This window comes from Oncorhynchus tshawytscha, linkage group LG13 (assembly GCF_018296145.1).
Source record: "Oncorhynchus tshawytscha isolate Ot180627B linkage group LG13, Otsh_v2.0, whole genome shotgun sequence".
NCBI lineage: Eukaryota > Metazoa > Chordata > Actinopteri > Salmoniformes > Salmonidae > Oncorhynchus > Oncorhynchus tshawytscha.
The window spans coordinates 25378912-25397679 of NC_056441.1; the positions used below are offsets into that span (position 1 = coordinate 25378912).

Below are 18768 nucleotides of genomic sequence, written 5' to 3' on the forward strand. Positions count from 1 at the left end.
AAGACATTGACTGAGTGGGTTCCACGTCCCGCGCCGGAGCCGCCACCATGGACAGACGCCCACCCGGACCCTCCCTATTGTTTTGAGGTGCGTTCGGGAGTCCGCACCTTAGGGGGGGGTTCTGTCACGCCCTGGTCTAAGTATTTTGTGTTTTTCTTCATGTATTGGGTCAGGCCAGGGTGTGGCATGGGGTTTTTGTATTGTGGTGTGTTTTGTCTTGGGGTTTTGGTGTGTATGTATTGGGATTGTAGCTAGTGGGGTTATCTAGCAAAGTCTATGGCTGTCTGGAGTGGTTCTCAATCAGAGGCAGGTGTTTATCGTTGTCTCTGATTGGGAACCATATTTAGGCAGCCATATTCTTTGAGTTTGTCGTGGGTGATTGTCCTTAGTGTCCTTGTTCCTGTCTATGTGTTAGGTTACACAAGTATAGGCTGTTTCGGTTTTCGTTACGTTTATTGTTTTTGTAGTGTTTGTATTTAGATTCGTGTTTACTTTGTTTTTTATTAAACATGAATCTCAATAGCCACGCCGCATTTTGGTCCGACTCACTTTGCCATACAGAAAACCGTAACAAGAACACTAAATAATAAAACAACAAAGAGAACGAAATGAAACCGAAACAGTCCTGTACGGTGCATACATAAAACACAGAACAGAAAATAATCACCCACAACTCAAATGTGAACCCAGACTACCTAAGTATGGTTCTCAATCAGGGACAACAATTGACAGCTGCCTCTGATTGAGAACCATACCAGGCCAAACACAGAAATCCCAAATTATAGAAACAATAACATAGACAACCCACCCAACTCACGCCCTGACCATACTAAAAACAAAGACATAACAAAAGAACCAAGGTCAGAACGTGACAGATTAATTAGCCTTTTAAAATGATTAACTTGGATTAGCTAACACAATGTGCCATTGGAATACAGGAGTGATGGTTGCTGATAATGGGCCTCTGTACGCCTATGTAGATATTCCATTAAAAATCAGCCATTTCCAGCTACAATTATAATTTACAACAATAACGATGTCTACACTGTATGATCAATTTGATGTTATTTTAATGGACAAAAAATTAGCTTTTCTTTCAAAAACAAGGACTTTTCTAAGTGACCCCAAACTTTTGAACGGTGGTGACCATCCAAAGCTAAATGACAATAAATCACGAGGAGTGTCCATATTTCCTTTATTTCGATTTATGACATGCCTTTACAATGTATGGATGGTTTTATGAGTGCTAGGTCTTGAGTTTTATCACAAAGCTTCAGCTTTTATCCCTAAAGAAAAGAAAATTGACAGGCAGAGAAGAAAGACAACAACCACATTCTCTGTGTTTTATGTTACTTTCACGTCTTCGTTTGAGTGAGACAGTGGAAAACTAGGATATCAAAGTACATTTCACTTCTATCAGCTCTTTCAAAGCAAACAATAAAGAGTTCATTTCTCCTTTGTGTTGGTTCTATATACACTATCCTGGACATGAAAGGATTCCAAAACACGTACGCCTTTGTCTGTGAAACGCTATGCTTTCTTCTTTCATGTCCAGGAACCGACTCTGAATGTGAAATCATTTGGTTAAAATGAGAAACAGAAAATGTGAGATAAGAATTTCAGGCACTTAAATATTCTTCCAGACTCCTTGGCTTGGCTACACTGTGCTTTCTTCATTTGCAGTACGGTACATGTATTGAAAGAAAAAGTCTCCTAAACCCATTACAAATCCATGAGGCATGAACTCATGGCCTACGCTCTACAGGACAAGACAGTGCAAAATGCTGTACAGTAGCACAACATTCAAATACAACGATTTAAAGGGATTTCAAGTTCCTTCTCACACACAACAACAATGTACCTCTTTGCATTTAGTTTGATGTGACTAGGCCTACTTGTGTGTCTATCTACCTGTTGTAACAGCCTGTTGTAACTATCTGTTATAACAGCCTGTTATAACTATCTGTTATAACAGCCTGTTATAACTACCTGTTATAACAGCCTGTTATAACTACATGTTGTAACTACCTGTTGTAACTACTGTTGTAACAGCCTGTTGTAACTACCTGTTGTAACAGCCTGTTGTAACTACATGTTGTAACTACCTGTTGTAACTACCTGTGCTCATCGTATCATAAAATCCTCCCAAATGAACTGACCACCTTGCAGCTCTGGGGGAAAAAACTCAACTTTGTAAACATTCCTTTTCAAAATACATAATTTTTTTATCCGCATTGAATATGGAAAGAATCTTTTACTTTTCTCATTCTCTCACTTTCCTGCACATATCGCTCCTACCCTCACTTATCTCTTTATCTCTCACTTTCGCCCTCTCTCTCCCTCTCTGACCAGCCCTCCCCCGCCCCTCTCTCCATCTCTCTCTCTGTGGGATGTTTTAGTGAACCCTTGTCACTGTGATGGAAGTGAAATCCATTTTAATGAATGACAGCTGCAATTTGCTCTTCTCACTTTGCTGGGGGTATAACTGTACACACAGTGTTATTAAAGGCAAGGTAAATGATGCATGCTTCTATCTGCATTCTGAACGCAGCATGAGGTTGAATAGAAAGGGGATGTATGTGTTGAAATTATTAGTCTTCCCATCGCCAGGTTTGTGACGCTGAGGGTGCGTCGCAATCTGTACCCTATTCCCGACAGTGCATTACTTCCACCAGGGTCCATAGTGCATAAAGCACTATGTAAGGAATAGGTTGGCATTTGGGACACCAACTATATCTTCATTTTGGCTGAGAGAGGAAGCTTTGTGTGAGATACATTCCTCTGAATATTAATATGTATTCTATTTCAGGAAGCATAGACTGAGTCATAAAAAATCATAGCAAATGTTTGTTTTTTATAGAAAAACCAAATGCACAGTATTGTTTTGGGGTGTTGTTGTGTTAACATGTAACACAAAAAGCTTGTTCGGACTCAGGACATGAGAACTTGGACACTACTAGTGTACTGGTAAATCACATGACACACATACAAATCACTTGAATCTACCGAGCCTCTTGTGGGTCATTTGATATCTACCCCAAAAAACATTGTGTTACGTTATCTGACCATTACAAATCTACTAAGATGCAATGTATCAAGTTTGTCGTTTCAAGACAACAACAACATACAGTACAGGGACTTGACAAAGCGAATGAAGAAATTTGTAGTATTTTTACAACACATCAGTAGTCTTTCAACAGTGTGATGTCGTGGTCATTTTAACAAATCATTGATTCCATTATTTCACATATGAAAATGTAAGGTCATTTTCATGATTGATGTTGGGGCCCGTTATTTGTTCAAATAAAATTAAACAAAGTATGCAGTTGGATGCACAAACACAGAACACTCTTCAGATTACCTTACAAAAGTTTAGTCCAACAAACCATTTCTCCAGATTTGGCTCTAAAAAAGATTTATCAACCTATCAAAATTTTAACCTGAGATTCAGATTTTTTAAAACAATCTCAGAACAGATCTCAGAACAGATCTCAATGAAGCCATCTGTGTTACACCCATAGTCTATACCTTTCTGTTACTCTGATATGAACTAACTGCCGGTGTCTATATTCTGACATGTACGCTGTGCATTCCAAAATGCTTGACTTTAGATTGATGCCTACAGACAAACGCTAACATTTAAAGCATTTCTCCTCTTTTAAAAATGGGGTTTTCTCAATGTTTACTTTTGTAATTTACACATATTGAGTGTGAAGCTTCAAATACAAGGATCCAGGTTTAATCTATCATGATTTTTTAAAAGTACACCACAGGTAGGACAAAATAAAAACATTTTCACTACAGAAGACGTTACATCCATCTTGAAATTTGGAACCAGTTGTAAAACACTAGAAATATGGGTCCTATCTCCGGGTTTAGGTCGGAACATCTGCTGTTCATGCATAGAATTAGAACCAATTAGTCATTCTAATTCTAGAACTAATTAGACAATCTAATTCTATGGTATACAGTCAGTTCTCACTATAGGGATGTCACACCGGACTACTGATGTCCTATAGTGTCCAGTAGTGATGATATCATGTTACACCACAGTACTGATGTCCTCCACCTCGTTGGGCTTCACAGGCTTGCTGGGGAGCGACTTGAGGTACTCCAGGTGTCGCCGGGCATCCTCCTGGTTCTGCCGTACGTAATACACCACGTAGGAGATGACCATGGCAAACCAGCCGAACATCGTCACCAGCATGGCGTAGTCCGTGGTCCTCTTGGCCAGGTTACACAAGTCTGTGTCCACCGCCAGGAAATGGCGTCCCTCCTGCTCCTGGAGCTCGGAGCTCCGGCAGAGGACGCGTGCAGCCGCCTCGTGGTTGTGGGCCATGCCGCCCAGTGCCTGCTGCAGCGTGCAGTCACAGTGCCAGGGGTTGTCGTCCACCAGGACACGTGCTTTGAGCCTGGCGAACGCATCCTTGTGCACACTAGTGATGCGGTTGTGTGAGAGGTCGAGGACCTGCAGTGTGGCTTCCACGCCACTGAAGGCGCCCTCCCCCAGCGTCTCCACAGCGTTGTGGGACAGATTGAGCTCCCGCAGCAGCCTTAGGCCCCGGAAGGCGTGGTCGGGGACGGCCATGATCTGGTTGTGGTCGAGGCGGAGCACGGCGGTGTCTGGAGGCAGGTCCGGGGGGATCTCTTTGAGCCGGGACCCGGTGCAGGTGACGTTGAGGCCAAGGAGCAGCCCCAGGGGCCCCGGGCCGAGGTGGAGGCCAGGGTCGGGTCGGGCCCGCTGGCAGACACATCCCTTGGGACACATGGAGGCGGAAGGGAAGCACAGGGCCATGAGGACCAGGCTCTGGAGGAGCAGGCACATGGGGATGGAGCGGGACAGCCACATGTCCAGGGGAGTCATACTGGTGGGGACCACCAGCCCTCAGCATCCCGCCAAGAGACAGGGACACCACACCACTGGACCGACCCAAGAAGCAACAGACAGGCCACGGCTCATACCAAACACTCCATACTGGAGACTGATGAGCCTCCACCAACACACACCGTCTGTTCAGGCCTAACAGGGCCTGTCACCAGTTAGACTCATGCTGTAATCACACCTGAAATAAAACAGATAGAAGCATTAAACAATATAAAAACTGCTTAATGAAGTACTGTAAGTTCTTTGAACTACTTTTTTAGTGTGGAACTTTCGGTTTTAGCTGAAGTCAAAAAGACAAAACAGGAGCACCATGGTGTGTAAGTGAAAATAAACCACTCTGTCATATTCACATCATCATAATCATCATAACCGAGTTCCGTTTGATATAAATGATATTACACAACTTGTTATATTTATGGCATACTAGGCTACATGATAAGGTTAATCTAGGTTAGATGAATCACTGTCCTTAATACCCTAATAAACTTTTACTGCAGTAAGGCTAAATCAGGGTCACACAGACTGTTTTGAAACAAAAGTATACACCTCACAGACATGGTTATGGGCTTAGAAAAAGAAGACACCTGTACCATGTCAGAGTTGAAATGTATTAAATTTTGAGTTTGCATCCCAATATTACACTTTATATACACTATAAATACAAAAGTATGTGGACACCCCTTCAAATGAGTGGATTAGGCTATTACAGCCACACCCGTTGCTGACAGGAGTATACAATCGAGCACACAGCCATTGGTAGTAGAATGGCCTTACTGAAGAGCTCATTGACTTTCAACCATCATAGGATGCCACCATTCAAATAAGACAAATTTCTGCCCTGCTAGAGCTGCCCCGGTCAACTGTAAGTGCTGTTATTGTTAAGTGGAAACATCTAGGAGCAACAACGACAACTCAGCCACAAATTGGCAGGCCACAAAAGTTCACAGAACGGGAACGCCGAGTGCTGAAGCGCTTAGTGCGTAAAAATCATCTGTCCTCGGTTGCAACACTCACTACCGAGTTCCAAACTGCCTCTGGAAGCAACATCAGCAACATCAGCACAAGAACTGTTCAGCCGGAGCTTCATGAAATGGGTTTCCATGGCCGACTAGCCACACACAAGCCTAAGATCACCATGCGAAATGCCAAGTGCAGGCTGGAGTGGTGTAAAGCTCTTCGCCATTGGACTCTGGAGCAGTGGAAACGTGTTCTCTGGAGTGATGAATCACGCTTCACCATCAGGCAGTCCGATGGGCGAATCTGGGTTTGGCGGATGCCAGGAGCACGCTACCTGCCCGAATGCATACTGCCAACTGTAAAGTTTGGTGGAGGAGAAATAATGGTCTGGGGCTGTTTGTCATGGTTCAGGCCCCTTAATTCCAGTGAAGGGAAATCTTAATGCAGCAGCATACAATGACATTCTAGATGATTCTGTTCTTCCAACTTTGAGGCAACAGTTTGGGGAAGGCCTTTTCCTGTTTCAGCATGACAATGCCCACTTGCACAAAGTGAGATCCATACAGAAAAGGTTGGTGGAGCCTCCCGGGTGGGATCACTAGGATCGCTAGGACTCTGGGATCGCTCCCAGGCTCTGTCGTAACCGGCCGTGACCGGGAGGTCCGTGGAGCGACGCACAATTGGCCCAGCGTCGTCCAGGTTAGGGAGGGTTTGGCCGGTAGGGAAATCCTTGTCTCATCACGGACCAGCGACTACTGTGGCGGGCCGGGTGCAGTGCGCGCTATCCAAGGTTGCTAGGTGCACGGTGTTTCCTGCGACACATTGGAGCGGCTGGCTTCAGGGTTGGATGGCGCTGTGTTAAGAAGCAGTGCGGCTTGGTTGGGTTGTGTATCGGCGGACGCATGACTTTCAACCTTCGTCTCTCCCGAGCCCGTACGGGAGTTGTAGCGATGAGACAAGATAGTAGCTACTAAACAATTGGACACCATGGAATTGGGGAGAAAAAGGGGTAAAAAAAAGGAAAAAAAGAAAAGGTAGGTGGAGATCAGTATGGAAGAACTTGACTGGCTTGCACAGAGCCATGACCTCAACCCCATCGAACACCTTTGTGATGAATTGGAACGCAGACTGCGAGCCAGGCCTAATTGCCCAACATCAGTGCCAGATCTCACTAATGCTCTTGTGGCTGAATGGAAGCAAGTCTATGCAGCAATGTTCCAACATCTAGTAGAAAGGCTTCCCAGAAGAGGCTGGTTACAATATTTAAGTATTCCAACTAAGACGCAGGAATCAGAGTGTTTTTCAATTAAATCTTCACGTTTTGTGACCCTGATACGGCTTTAAAAGCGTTTTTAAAAAGAATAGAAAACAAAGTGATAACTGGCTCAGGCCACAGTGTACTGTGCATTAGTTTGGTCCACTAGAAAGTGAATTGTTCCATTTCAATCTTCAGGCCACTGCTTATATCGAGTGCAGCGCAAAACTGAAATTATTTTCTCCTTTCTCCTTATAGCAGCAAAGTGGGGGACCATCTCCATATTAATGCTCATGAATGAGATGTTTGCTGAGCAGGTGTCCACATACTGTTGGTCATCACAGAAGACTGAAATATAAAACAAAACCGTTTGACATAGAAACACAGGGTTTTCTGCATTTATTTAAGAATTCATTCATTATGAAATTATAAAAATATTAATACAATTCCACCCATGAGGCCACTAGAGGGTGGTTTAATTGCAGGAAAGGGCTACAACAACACATCCTTATGAACACACACTCTGTACTGAGACTTGACAATAAGCATGGACCTGTGAATCCTCCTGTCAATCAAACACTAACCAGCTACAACTATGTTGTTTATTTAGTCAATTAAGAACAGATTTTTATTTACAATGAGGACCTGTCAAACATGTACATTTTATTTTCTATGTAAGAGTGAGAATATAGTAAGTACACAGTAATGGGCAGTTAGATAGGAAAAGCGAAGCAATGTTTATTTATGTTCCCATTCATGACATATGATTGGCATCGTTAGTAAAACAAACACACACCTACTCTATTGTAAGCTTGTGTACTGTGGATAACAACGCCACATTGGTTCGAAATGGCACCCTATTCCCTATGTAGTGCACTACGTTTGACTAGGGTCCATAGGGAATAGGGTGCTATTTGGGCCTCGATCTGATAAATGCTAAGTACAGTGGAATGCAGCAGGCTGGTTTCATCAAACCCCCCTCATTCTCCCTCTGTCACACTGTAATGTCACCTTCTCATAACAGTACAGGAACTCTACATTAACCAAACTGTACAATACAACCCTATTCAATCATAAAAATGCTATGCAATTATTTTCTGTCGCATAACTTTCCCCATATCGAGATCCTGCCTATCATGTTTATAAACACATGCTAACATGCAGTGCTTAATTTGTAAATTGGGAGGTCCCGGAACACATAGTGAGCGCAAGAGGGGGGGTTACCCAGGGGGCTCTAAGGTACTGGAACACATTGAGAAATAAAGTGACGAACACAATGTGGCAGCTCAGCAGACAGAGTAAACAGCCATGTAGCCTACTGTCTGTGGTGGTTAAACGGACAGCACTCTCCAAGGTGCTGATTTATTCAAAGCATTTTAGATGTCACTGCAGTATGCCTACATATATGAGTGTAGCTGCGGGGCCTACACAAGTCAGAATCAGTGTATAACAACATTTTAGACGTCACTGCAGTATGCCTACATATATGAGTGTAGCTGCGGGCCTTACACAAGTCAGAATCAGTGTACAGCAACATTTTAGACATCACTGCAGTATGCCTACATATATGAGTGTAGCTGCGGGGCTTACACAAGTCAGAATCAGTGTACAGCAACATTTTAGACGTCACTGCAGAACACCCACCATGGGGCGGCAGGGTAGCCTAGTGGTTAGATCGTTGGACTAGTAACTAGAAGGTTGCAAGTTCAAACCCCTGAGCTGACAAAGTACAAATCTGTCATTCTGCTGCTGAACTGGCAGTTAACCCACTGTTCCTAGTCAGTCATTGAATTTGTTCTTAACTGATTTGCCTGGTTAAATAAAGATAAAATAAGCATGCAAATGTGCACATAGTCAGCTGTGGGGCTCACAAGACCCCAATGTCATTTTCAAGACATCAATGTAGCAGTAGAACAAATATCACAATATCAGAATATAACTTCAAATAAAATGCATTACTGTAGACTCAGCAGAACCCACATATATAGGCCTTCTGCCTATGTGATAATATGAAGCACATGTTCAGATTACCTTCACAGTACTGAACAAGTTTGTAAAGGAAAACAATTTTCCTACCTTAGTTTTCAAAACCTCCCACAATGACTCTCCCCATGTCAAGTTCATTTAACTCCTGACAGTCAATTTCTTGCTCAAAGCCATGAGCGGGCCTGTGGCTGTGACGTTTAGCCTCCTTCTAAGGCTGTTGTGAAGACTCTGGCTGTAGTGTCTATTTTTTCATTTTGAGGGTTATCTATAACCTGGGTGTCCTTTTTAGCCTCGTCTACAAGGCTTGCTGCCACCAGATGCGCCTTGGTTCAGGCATATTCAAAAAAATATATAATTCTGAGGGCTCTTTGTTATTGTTTTTATGTCAAAGGCAGAGGATGTTACTGTACATTCCACCCTCTCTTTTGCTAGCTAGTTGAATCCCTCCAGTCATTTCTAGACTCAGGCTCCCTACCTTTTTGCATGTTGTACAGCCTAGCTTTGAATTCTACATGACAAGCCCTTGGTTATACGTTTGTTGTTCTTGAACTGCAAATTGCACCTGCTTCGAGCACTTCGTCGGGGGATGCACTGTCCCCCCCAGCTCCCCGTCTCCCTCTCCCGCTGAGTCACACTCGCTAGTAGGCCTACTAGGTAGTGGAGGTGCCGGTGGTGATGCTGAACTGGCGGGGTTAGCAACGCTGCTAGCTCAGGCATCACCATCAGGAACAGTTTGCCCCTCACTCCTCTTCTCCGGCACTGACAGTTCTCTGGCTCGTTCTGGGTTCGATTCACCATCTTTCTCTGGATTTTTGGACTTGAAAAATGTCATCAAACTTGATTGCCTTTTTTAATCATTTTTTTTATTTGTCTTTCCCATGTTTCAAATTCAGTAGGGAGACAACTAGCCTAGGCTACGTGACGTGATTACGTAGGGACCTCTTCACTAGTTGACCACCACTACCCAGACCTGTGTCAAGATCAGTTACTTACTCCACCGGCCTCCCCATAACCTCTATGAGAAGGTCTGGAATCAGTGTGGCAGGATAGGATGATGACACAGAAGGATCACCACGCTTTTACATGATGGTCTTTCTGGGGGGCAGGAGAAATAACAAGGCAACTTGATTTAATAGAATGTTTACAGTGCGAACAGTGAAACAATTAATAAATCATGCTGTGAGAGGTACCGGATCTGGGCAAATAGGTGCCGGAATGAACAAAGTCAAATCTGAGAGGTGCCGGATCCTGTTCTGGCAGGATCCGGCTCAAATTAAGCACTGCTAACATGTGTCTGTCAGATCTCCCTGAGGTGTTGATAAAAACACATTAATTACCGAGCTCGAACAGGATAAGATCGTGAAAAATGTATCCACTTAAGGCATATGATCAATTCTGCATCAGATTATGTACAGCTTTCCTATACTGCCCAGCAGCTTGATGGGAGGCATTGTAGGATGCTCTAGAATGCAGTGATTGTTAATGGACATGGGCGTCTGCCCATTTCTGGGAAAAAGAGATACTGATAACCATAGAAATAATAATAACCTATGTAAGTTGAGGGAGCAGCCCTGTCTCTCCCCACAGCCTGTGTTGTTTAATAGAGCCTATGATGATGAGAGAAAGAGAAAGAGCGAGAGAGAGTGAGAGAGAGAGGGCGAGAGAGAAAGAGAGCGAGAGAAAGAGAGCGAGAGAAAGAGAGAGAAAGGTTTAGAGAGAGACAGAGTGATGGAGATTGGGAAGCATCTGTGTTGTCTGTATGAGGCCGTCTTCCCCGTGAGCACCAGGCACAGGGGCTCAAGTGAGTCTAGGTTCAAATGTCAACTGCCAAAAAGCTGAATTGCATGCAGGCATGTCATCCATCATCGACGAGTAGAAAAATGGCAAAGCAACACAAGTGACAGTTGGTATCCACAGTGACTAGGGATTTTGAATGCATCATCTTCAGAGGCCCTTGGAGGGGAGAATATAGGCTGTGTCACTGGGAGTGTGTGAGCTTTGAGTCCTTTCAAGTCCAATGACTGACTGAAGTCCTACCATCATTTTCAATTCAGCCTGGCTGAATTCAGCTGGTGGCCCTCTCCTGTCTCTGGTCACAGTGTACAAGGTTGTTCACATTCTGGGTTAAAATAGGCCCCTGTGAACTCAGCCGCGAGGCAGCGACCATTTCTATTTTTGGCACCAATTACATTTTCATTTCACAAATTAAGAAGGACATGATTGCCCTGTTATTCAGATTCAGTGGAACCATTAAAACGTTCATAAATTGAATAAAGTGCTTACTTTATACATGCAGTCTTTCTATTATCATATTGGTTAGCAGTATGGTTTTGAAAATTGTGGAAAATCTGACCAATTACACTATATATGCAAAGGTATGTGGACATCCCTTCAAATGAGTGGATTTGGCTATTTCAGTCACACCTGATGCTGACAGATGTATAATATTGAGCACACAGCCTTGCAATCTCCATAGACAAACATTGCAGTAGAATGGCCTTACTGAAGAGCTCAGTGACTTTCAATATGGCACCGTCATAGGATGGCACCTTTCCAACAAGTCAGTTTGTAAAATTTCTGACCTGCTAGACCTGCCCCGGTTACCTGTAAGTGCTGTTATAGTGAAGTGGAAATGTCTAGGAGCAACACCGGTTCAGCCACGAAGTGGTAGGCCACACAAGCTCACAGAACGGGACTGCAGAGTGTTGAAGCGCCTAGCACGTAAAAATCGTCTGTCCTCGGTTGCAACACTCACTACCGGGCAAAGCTTGCCTTCATTGGACTCTGGAGCAGTGGAAACGCATTCTCTGGAGTGATGAATCACGCTTCACCATCTGGCATTCCGGCGGACAAATCTGGGTTTGGCAAATGCCAGGAGAACACTACCTGTCCGAATGCATACTGTCAACTGTAAAGTTTGGTGGAGGAGGAATAATGGTCTGGGGCTGTTTGTCATGGTTCGGGCTCCTTAGTTCCAGTGAAGGTAAATCTTAATGCTACAGCATACAATGACATTCTAGATGATTCTGTGCTTCCTACTCTGTGGCAACAGTTTGGAAAAGGCCATTTCCTGTTTCAGCATGACAATGCTACCGTGCACAAAGTGAGGTCCATACATGTAGTGTATCATGTCATCAATGTCAACTTGGATTTTTGTAAAATAAATATCTGTCATCATACGATTTTAAGGGGTGGAGGCTGGGCAATGGATTTTTTTACCATTACTGGAAAAAGAGCAATCCTTTACAAAAATCTGATTTTTAAATGCAATTACCCATGAACAAAAATATAAATGCAACATGTAACAATTTCTAAGATTTTACTGAGTTAAAGTTCATCTAAGGAAATCAGACAACTAAAATAAATCAATTAGGCCCTAATCTATGGATTTCACATGACTGGGAATACAGATATGCATCTGTTGGTCACAGATACCTTAAAAAAAGGTAGGGACATGGATCAGAAAAGCAGTCATTATCTGGTGTGACCACCATTTTCCTCATGCAGCGCGACACATCTCCTTCACATAGAATTGATCAGGCTGTTAATTGTGGCCTGTGGAATGTTGCCCCACTCCTCTTCAATGGCTGTGTGAAGTTGCTGGATATTGGTGGGAAATGGAATACGCTGTCATACATGTTTCTCCAGAGCATCCCAAACATGCTCAATGCGTGACATGTCTGGTGAGTATGCAGGCCATGGAAGAACTGGGACATTTTCAGCTTTGAGGAATTGGGTACAGATCTTTTCGACATGTGGCAATGCATTATCATGCTGAAACATGAGGTGATCTCGTCACGGTATCTCATTCAAATGGCCATCGATAAAATGCAATTGTGTTCATTCTCCGTAGTTTAAGCCTGCCCATACCATAACCCCACCACCACCATGGGGCACTCTGTTCACAACGTTGACTTCAGCAGACCGCTCGCCCACACGACACCATACACGCTGTCTGCCATCTGCCCAGTACAGTTGAAACCGGGATTAATCCGTGAAGACAACACTTCCCCTGCATGCCAGTGGCCATCGAAGGTGAGCATTTGCCCACTGAAGTCTTTTACCACGCCGAACTGCACGACGAGCACACAGATGAGCTTCCCTGAGATGATTTCTGACAGTTTGTGCAGACATTCTTTGGTTGTGCAAACCCACAGCTTCATCAGCTGTCTGGGTGGCTGGTTTCATACGATCCCACATGCAAAAACGCTGGATGTGGAGGTCCTGGGCTGGTGTGGTTACTCGTGGTCTACAGTTGTGAGGCTGGTTGGACATACTGCCAAATTCTCTTAAAACTATGTTTTAGGCAACTTATGGTAGAGAAATTAACATTTAACTTGAGACATTCAACTTGAGGCATTGTGTTGTGTGTATAGACAGGATTGTGTTGAGGCACAAATCTGCAGCATTGAAGGTCCCCAAGAACACAGTGACCTCCACCTCCAAGTTTGGAACCATCAAGTCTCTTCCTAGAGCTGACCACCCGGTCAAACTGAGCAATTGGGGTAGAAGGGCCTTGGTCAGTTAGGTGACGAAGAACCCGATGGTTACTCTGACAGAGCTCCAGAGTTCATCTGTGGAAATGGGAGAACCTTCCAGAAGGACAACCATCTCTGCAGCACTCCACCAATTAGACCTTTATGGCAGAATGACCAGACGGAAGCCACTCCTCATTAAAAGGCATATGACAGCCAGCTTAGAGTTTGCCAAAAAGCACCCATAGGACTCTCAGACCATGAAAAACAAGATTATCTGGTCTGATGAAACAAATATTTAACTCTATGGCCTGAATGCCAAGTGTCACATCTGGAGGAAACCAGGCACCGCTCATCACCTGGCCAATGCCATCCCTACGGTGAAGCATGGTGGTGGCAGCATCATGCTGTGGGGATGTTTTTCAGTGGCAGGGACTGGGAGATTAGTCAGGATCGAGGGAAAGATGAATGGCGCAAAGTACAGAGAGATCCTTGATGAAAACCTGCTTCAGAGCACTCAGGACCTCAGACTGGGGTGAAGGTTCACCTTCCCACAGGACAACGACCTTAAGCACACAGTCAAGAAAACGCAGGAGTGTCTTCGGGATAAGAGTCCAGACTTGAACCCGATCGAACATCTCTGGAGAGACCTGAAAATAGCTATGCAGCGACACTCCCCATCCAACCTGAGAATTTGAGAGGATCTGCAGAGAAGAATGGGCGAAACTCCCCAAATACAGTTGTGCCAAGCTTGTAGCGTCATACCCAAGAAGACTTGAGGCTGTAATCGCTGGTAAAAAAGTGCTTCTACAAAGTACTGAGTAAAGGATCTGAATACTTATGTAAATGTGATATTTCAATTTTTTATTTTGAATACATTTGCAAAAATTTCTAAAATTTTTGCTTTGTCATTATGGGGTATTGTGTGTTGACTGATGAGGGGGAAAGCGATTGAATACATTTTAGAAAAAGGCTGTAATGTAACAAAACATGGAAAAATTCAAGGGGTCTGAATTACTGCCCAAATGCACTGTACTTCCATTCGTTTTTTAAAACCGGTACCGGTTACCTTCAGATGAGTCCCGTGACACTTGTGGGGGTCGTTTACATGATTTACCAATTTTCGGGATGTCTCATGGTCTGACAAACACCGCTCTAGCTCTGCCACCTTTCACCACAGATGAGGAAGTGTTACACTGGTGGATGCTGTGGATTGAGATGCATCCAATGCAATAAAAGCATATATCTCTAGTTTAAACTGATGGATTTTGATGGGGATTTTTTTGTTATGTAACTTAGATTGACATACCGGTGCGTCAATCGACTCTAGGGGGTTAATCATCTTCTGTATATGCCACACTTATCAAGTGGATGGATTATCTTGGCGAAGGATAAATGCTCACTTACAGGGATATAAACACATTTGTGCACAAAATTGTAGAGAAATACACTTTTTGTGCATATGGACAATTTCTGGGATCTTTTGTTTCAAAGCATGAAAAAAGGTCACGTGTGGCTCAGTAGGTAGAGCATGGCGCTTGCAATGGCAGGGTTGTGGGTTCAATTCCCATGGGGGGCCAGTATGGGGGAAACATACAGTGGAGATCTGCATGGAGGAATGGGCCAAAATACCAGCAGCAGTGTGTGAAAACCTTGTGAAGACTTACATGAAACATTTGACCTCTGTCATTGCCAACAAAGGGTATATAACCAAGTATTGAGATAAACTTTTGTTATTGACCAAATACTTATTTTCCACCATAATTTGCAAATAAATTCATAAAAAATCCTACAATGTGATTTTCTGGATTTATTTTTCTCATTTTGTCTTTCATAGTTGAAGTGTACCTATGATGAAAATTACAGGCATCTCTCATCTTTTTAAGTGGGAGAACTTGCACAATTGGTGGCTGACTAAATACTTTTTTGCCCCACTGTAAGTCACTCTGGATAAGAATGTCTGCTAAATTACAAAAATGTAAACATGACGCATTTATATTTTTGTTCAGTGTAAATTGGTCTGTAATCACAATCTAGCACGCACTCTAGAACTGGGATGGACTCCCAATCAACTACAATCATGCATGGGCTTTGTAAATAGCACTTAGGCTAGGTAGTGGCTGCTCAATAATTTTCTCCCCAATGGGCTTGTAAGTAAGCATTTCACAATGCGGTCTCCTGTTGTACCTGTTGTATTCGGCGCATGTGAAAAATAACATTTGATTTGATTTGTAAGAGCTTTGACTTCCAGGGATGTCAACCAAAGCTTACATGTGAGGCTATTTCCTATGACAAATCTCAACATGGCAGTAAGGATGAATCATGTAGTAAAGAAACATAAAGTAATCCATCGCAAAACACTGTCAGACTGGAACTATTTAGCCTGAAGACAAATGAATGGTCCAAAGTTCAATAAGATATCTCTTGGATATGACCCTACCATAAGGTCAGAGAATAAATGATGTCAATTGTACTATACATTTACAAAAGAATCACTAGAATATTATGTAACATCAATGTTATTACTGTAATAATTAGTGCTACTACACAGGTCTTAGAGAAATGTGATGTACACCATCATTGTATTAAAAGGCAGAGTAATTTGATTGGTCCAAGACTTGGAGTTGAAATGTCTTTTGACACAACGTGGCCCTATTTCTATCATTTATCATAGCATATGGCCATTCTATTACTTAAGTTGCATGTTCCTGTCAAGGCCATATTTATGGGATAGCATCAACATGAAATTCAACAAAGATGTGGATGCATCCAAAGTGGCACCCTATTCCATACATAGTACACTACTTTTTACCAGAGCTGTGGTGCACTACATAGGAAATAGGGTGCAATTTGGGATGCAAATTTAGACCTAAAGCGGACTTGCCTACTGTGTTTTCTTGACCCATATAGTCCTACATCACTTGATACATTTTGTGATAATTAAATAAACATCATTATTAAGGATTAACTATTTATGCAAATAGTCTTGAGCTGGATCTGGGGATTTCGAATTAACATAGAAATGGGCCTGAGCAAATAATAGCCAAGCTATTCCTCAAACAAAATAGTCTGCAAGTGTTATAAACGGCATGGCATAGCATTTCCCAAACAAATAAACCATGCCCCATGGTAAAGTATATGATTTATGAGTAGCCAAGCATACACAAAGTTGTAAACTTTTTTAGGTAGGCCTATAGGTATGCATGTATGCCTTTAGTTTATCGGTTATATATTATCATTATGATATTCCTAGATTATATTATTATAGTATGAGTTTTGATATGATATCATGAGTGAACATCTGCTGAACAATTTCCATATGAACACTAATGATAAGGAGGACACCCCGCAGTGTGAGCCTGCTCGTCATCAAGGTGAATTTCTTCCTATAGCGCACTCCGTGGCTCAAACATCAACCGTTAACCCTGCTCTCGAGCTCGGCGCCTGAATGCGACGTACTACAGGGTACCCGGCTCCCCTTTTCTGACCCGCGCAGCTGTTATTTTCTACATGTAAAAAAAATCACTGCCATGATTAAACTACAGTATTTCATTGCGGCATTCATGTAAAGATGTCATCCATGGAACTATGTCATGTTCAAGTATTTACCAAGGACATAACAGCAATGTTATTGCAGGTATCCTATACTACCATTATTCTAATAGAGTAATAACAATACATTCGATATACCTACCTACAATAAACAATATTTGAGTGATCAGAGAACATCAATGTAGCTGTGAAGCAACAAATTGAATCGTCACATGACACATGAATAATAATATTAATTTAAAACATGGTGGATTTTGAAATAACCGCAAAAAATGATATATATAACGACCCCAAACCCATCTATTTTCTTTTTTCCCCCCATAATCTGACTAACAACAATCACCAATTGAAAAGAAAAAGAAAGGTGGAAAGCCAGCATGAAAATTAGCTCATACATACGTATGTGTGTGTGCTGCGCGTGTAGCGGAGCTGCGGAGCAACAGGCGACATATGTTTCCATTCTCACCTGCAATAAAAACAACCATCAGTCTCTCAATTTCCGACTTTAACATTCTAAACGGATCGTTCCAACGCAATCTTCCTTCTCCAGTAGTTTCCTATCCTCGTCAAAAATGTTGGAATAGCGCAGTTGAAATTCACATTTTTACAATTGCTTGTTGCTGCTCGGTATTGAACGTGAAAGGAGTGTGACTGAGCTCAAGCTGGCAAGGGAGGGGTTTGCGAGACGAGCACTGAAGGCGACAGTGTTCACCCGGAGCGCGCGCGGGGATGAACGGTCAGTCAGACAATAGGTGTTGCCTCAGTGTCTGTTGGGTTCGTCTGACTAATTCAATCCACTTGTAATATATCATCAGATACGTTCGGTCTTTTGCATCGTCGTAAAACTAAAAGGGGAGCTGTTGAGTTAAGACAAATTGTTGGTGCATTTCACTGTTAGTCTACACCTGTTGTTTACGAAGCATGTGACTAATAAAATTTGATTTGTGTCCACGGTCAGTCATCCCACTCTCTCTGCATAACACTTCAATCAGTCAATGGTAGAAATATTATCCAAAATATTATCCAAAATATTGCTCTTTCGGTGATTCACGTTTGAATTGTAGTCTATCACATTGGTCCGCATATAACTAAAGACTTTCTGTGACTATGAGTCTGCTCACACAGCAAGTGGCCTACAGGTAGCCTACATAATGTGATCAGGAGCCCACATTTTCCATGGTACTTAATATGTAGCCCACATTTACCATGGTACTTACTGTAAAGCCCACATTTACCATGGTACTTACTGTATAGCCCACATTTACCATGGTACTTACTGTGTAGCCCACATTTACCATGGTACTTACTGTGTAACCCACATTTACCATGGTACTTACTGTGTAACCCACATTTACCATGGTACTTACTGTGTAACCCACATTTACCATGGTATTTATGAGTCACATGAAGCTGTCACATGAAGCTGTCACACTGCCACGTGACTGTCAGGGGAATCTGAAGGGAACTGTATATGTAAAATGCCCATGGTGGCCACCAGCCACCATGCCCATGTTGGCCAAGCAGGATCGCCCTCCCTCTCTCACATAACAGGCAGGCACTCACTCACTGGATGGTCAGGACTGGAGACACCCAACTGTGACGATGACATGTGGGGCCCTAGAGATTCCCTGGGGGCCAGACACCACATGACATCAAGT

General features: G+C 43.0%; 1 protein-coding gene across 2 annotated transcripts; it reads right to left on the reverse strand.

The window, feature by feature from the left end:
• Nucleotides 1–1111: 1111 nt before the first annotated feature.
• LOC112264598 (leucine-rich repeat-containing protein 3B-like) lies at nt 1112–17810 on the reverse strand. Of its 2 annotated transcripts, none has more exons than XM_024441313.2 (2): nt 17577–17810; nt 1112–5063 (listed from the first exon to the last, which is right to left on the reverse strand). In XM_024441313.2, exon 2 carries the CDS (start codon nt 4862–4864, stop codon nt 4043–4045), a length of 822 nt encoding a protein of 273 aa, XP_024297081.1. In that variant the 5' UTR covers nt 4865–5063; nt 17577–17810; the 3' UTR covers nt 1112–4042. The 2 variants fall into 2 exon arrangements, with proteins under 2 accessions (XP_024297081.1, XP_024297082.1); XM_024441314.2 differs by having other exon boundaries at nt 17510–17810.
• Between the last annotated feature and the right edge of the window lie 958 nt (nt 17811–18768).

What these genes read in the sequence shown, in the direction of transcription:
- LOC112264598 (XM_024441313.2), bottom strand. Translation starts at nt 4,864, where the DNA reads ATGACTCCCCTGGACATGTGGCTGTCCCGCTCCATCCCCATGTGCCTG.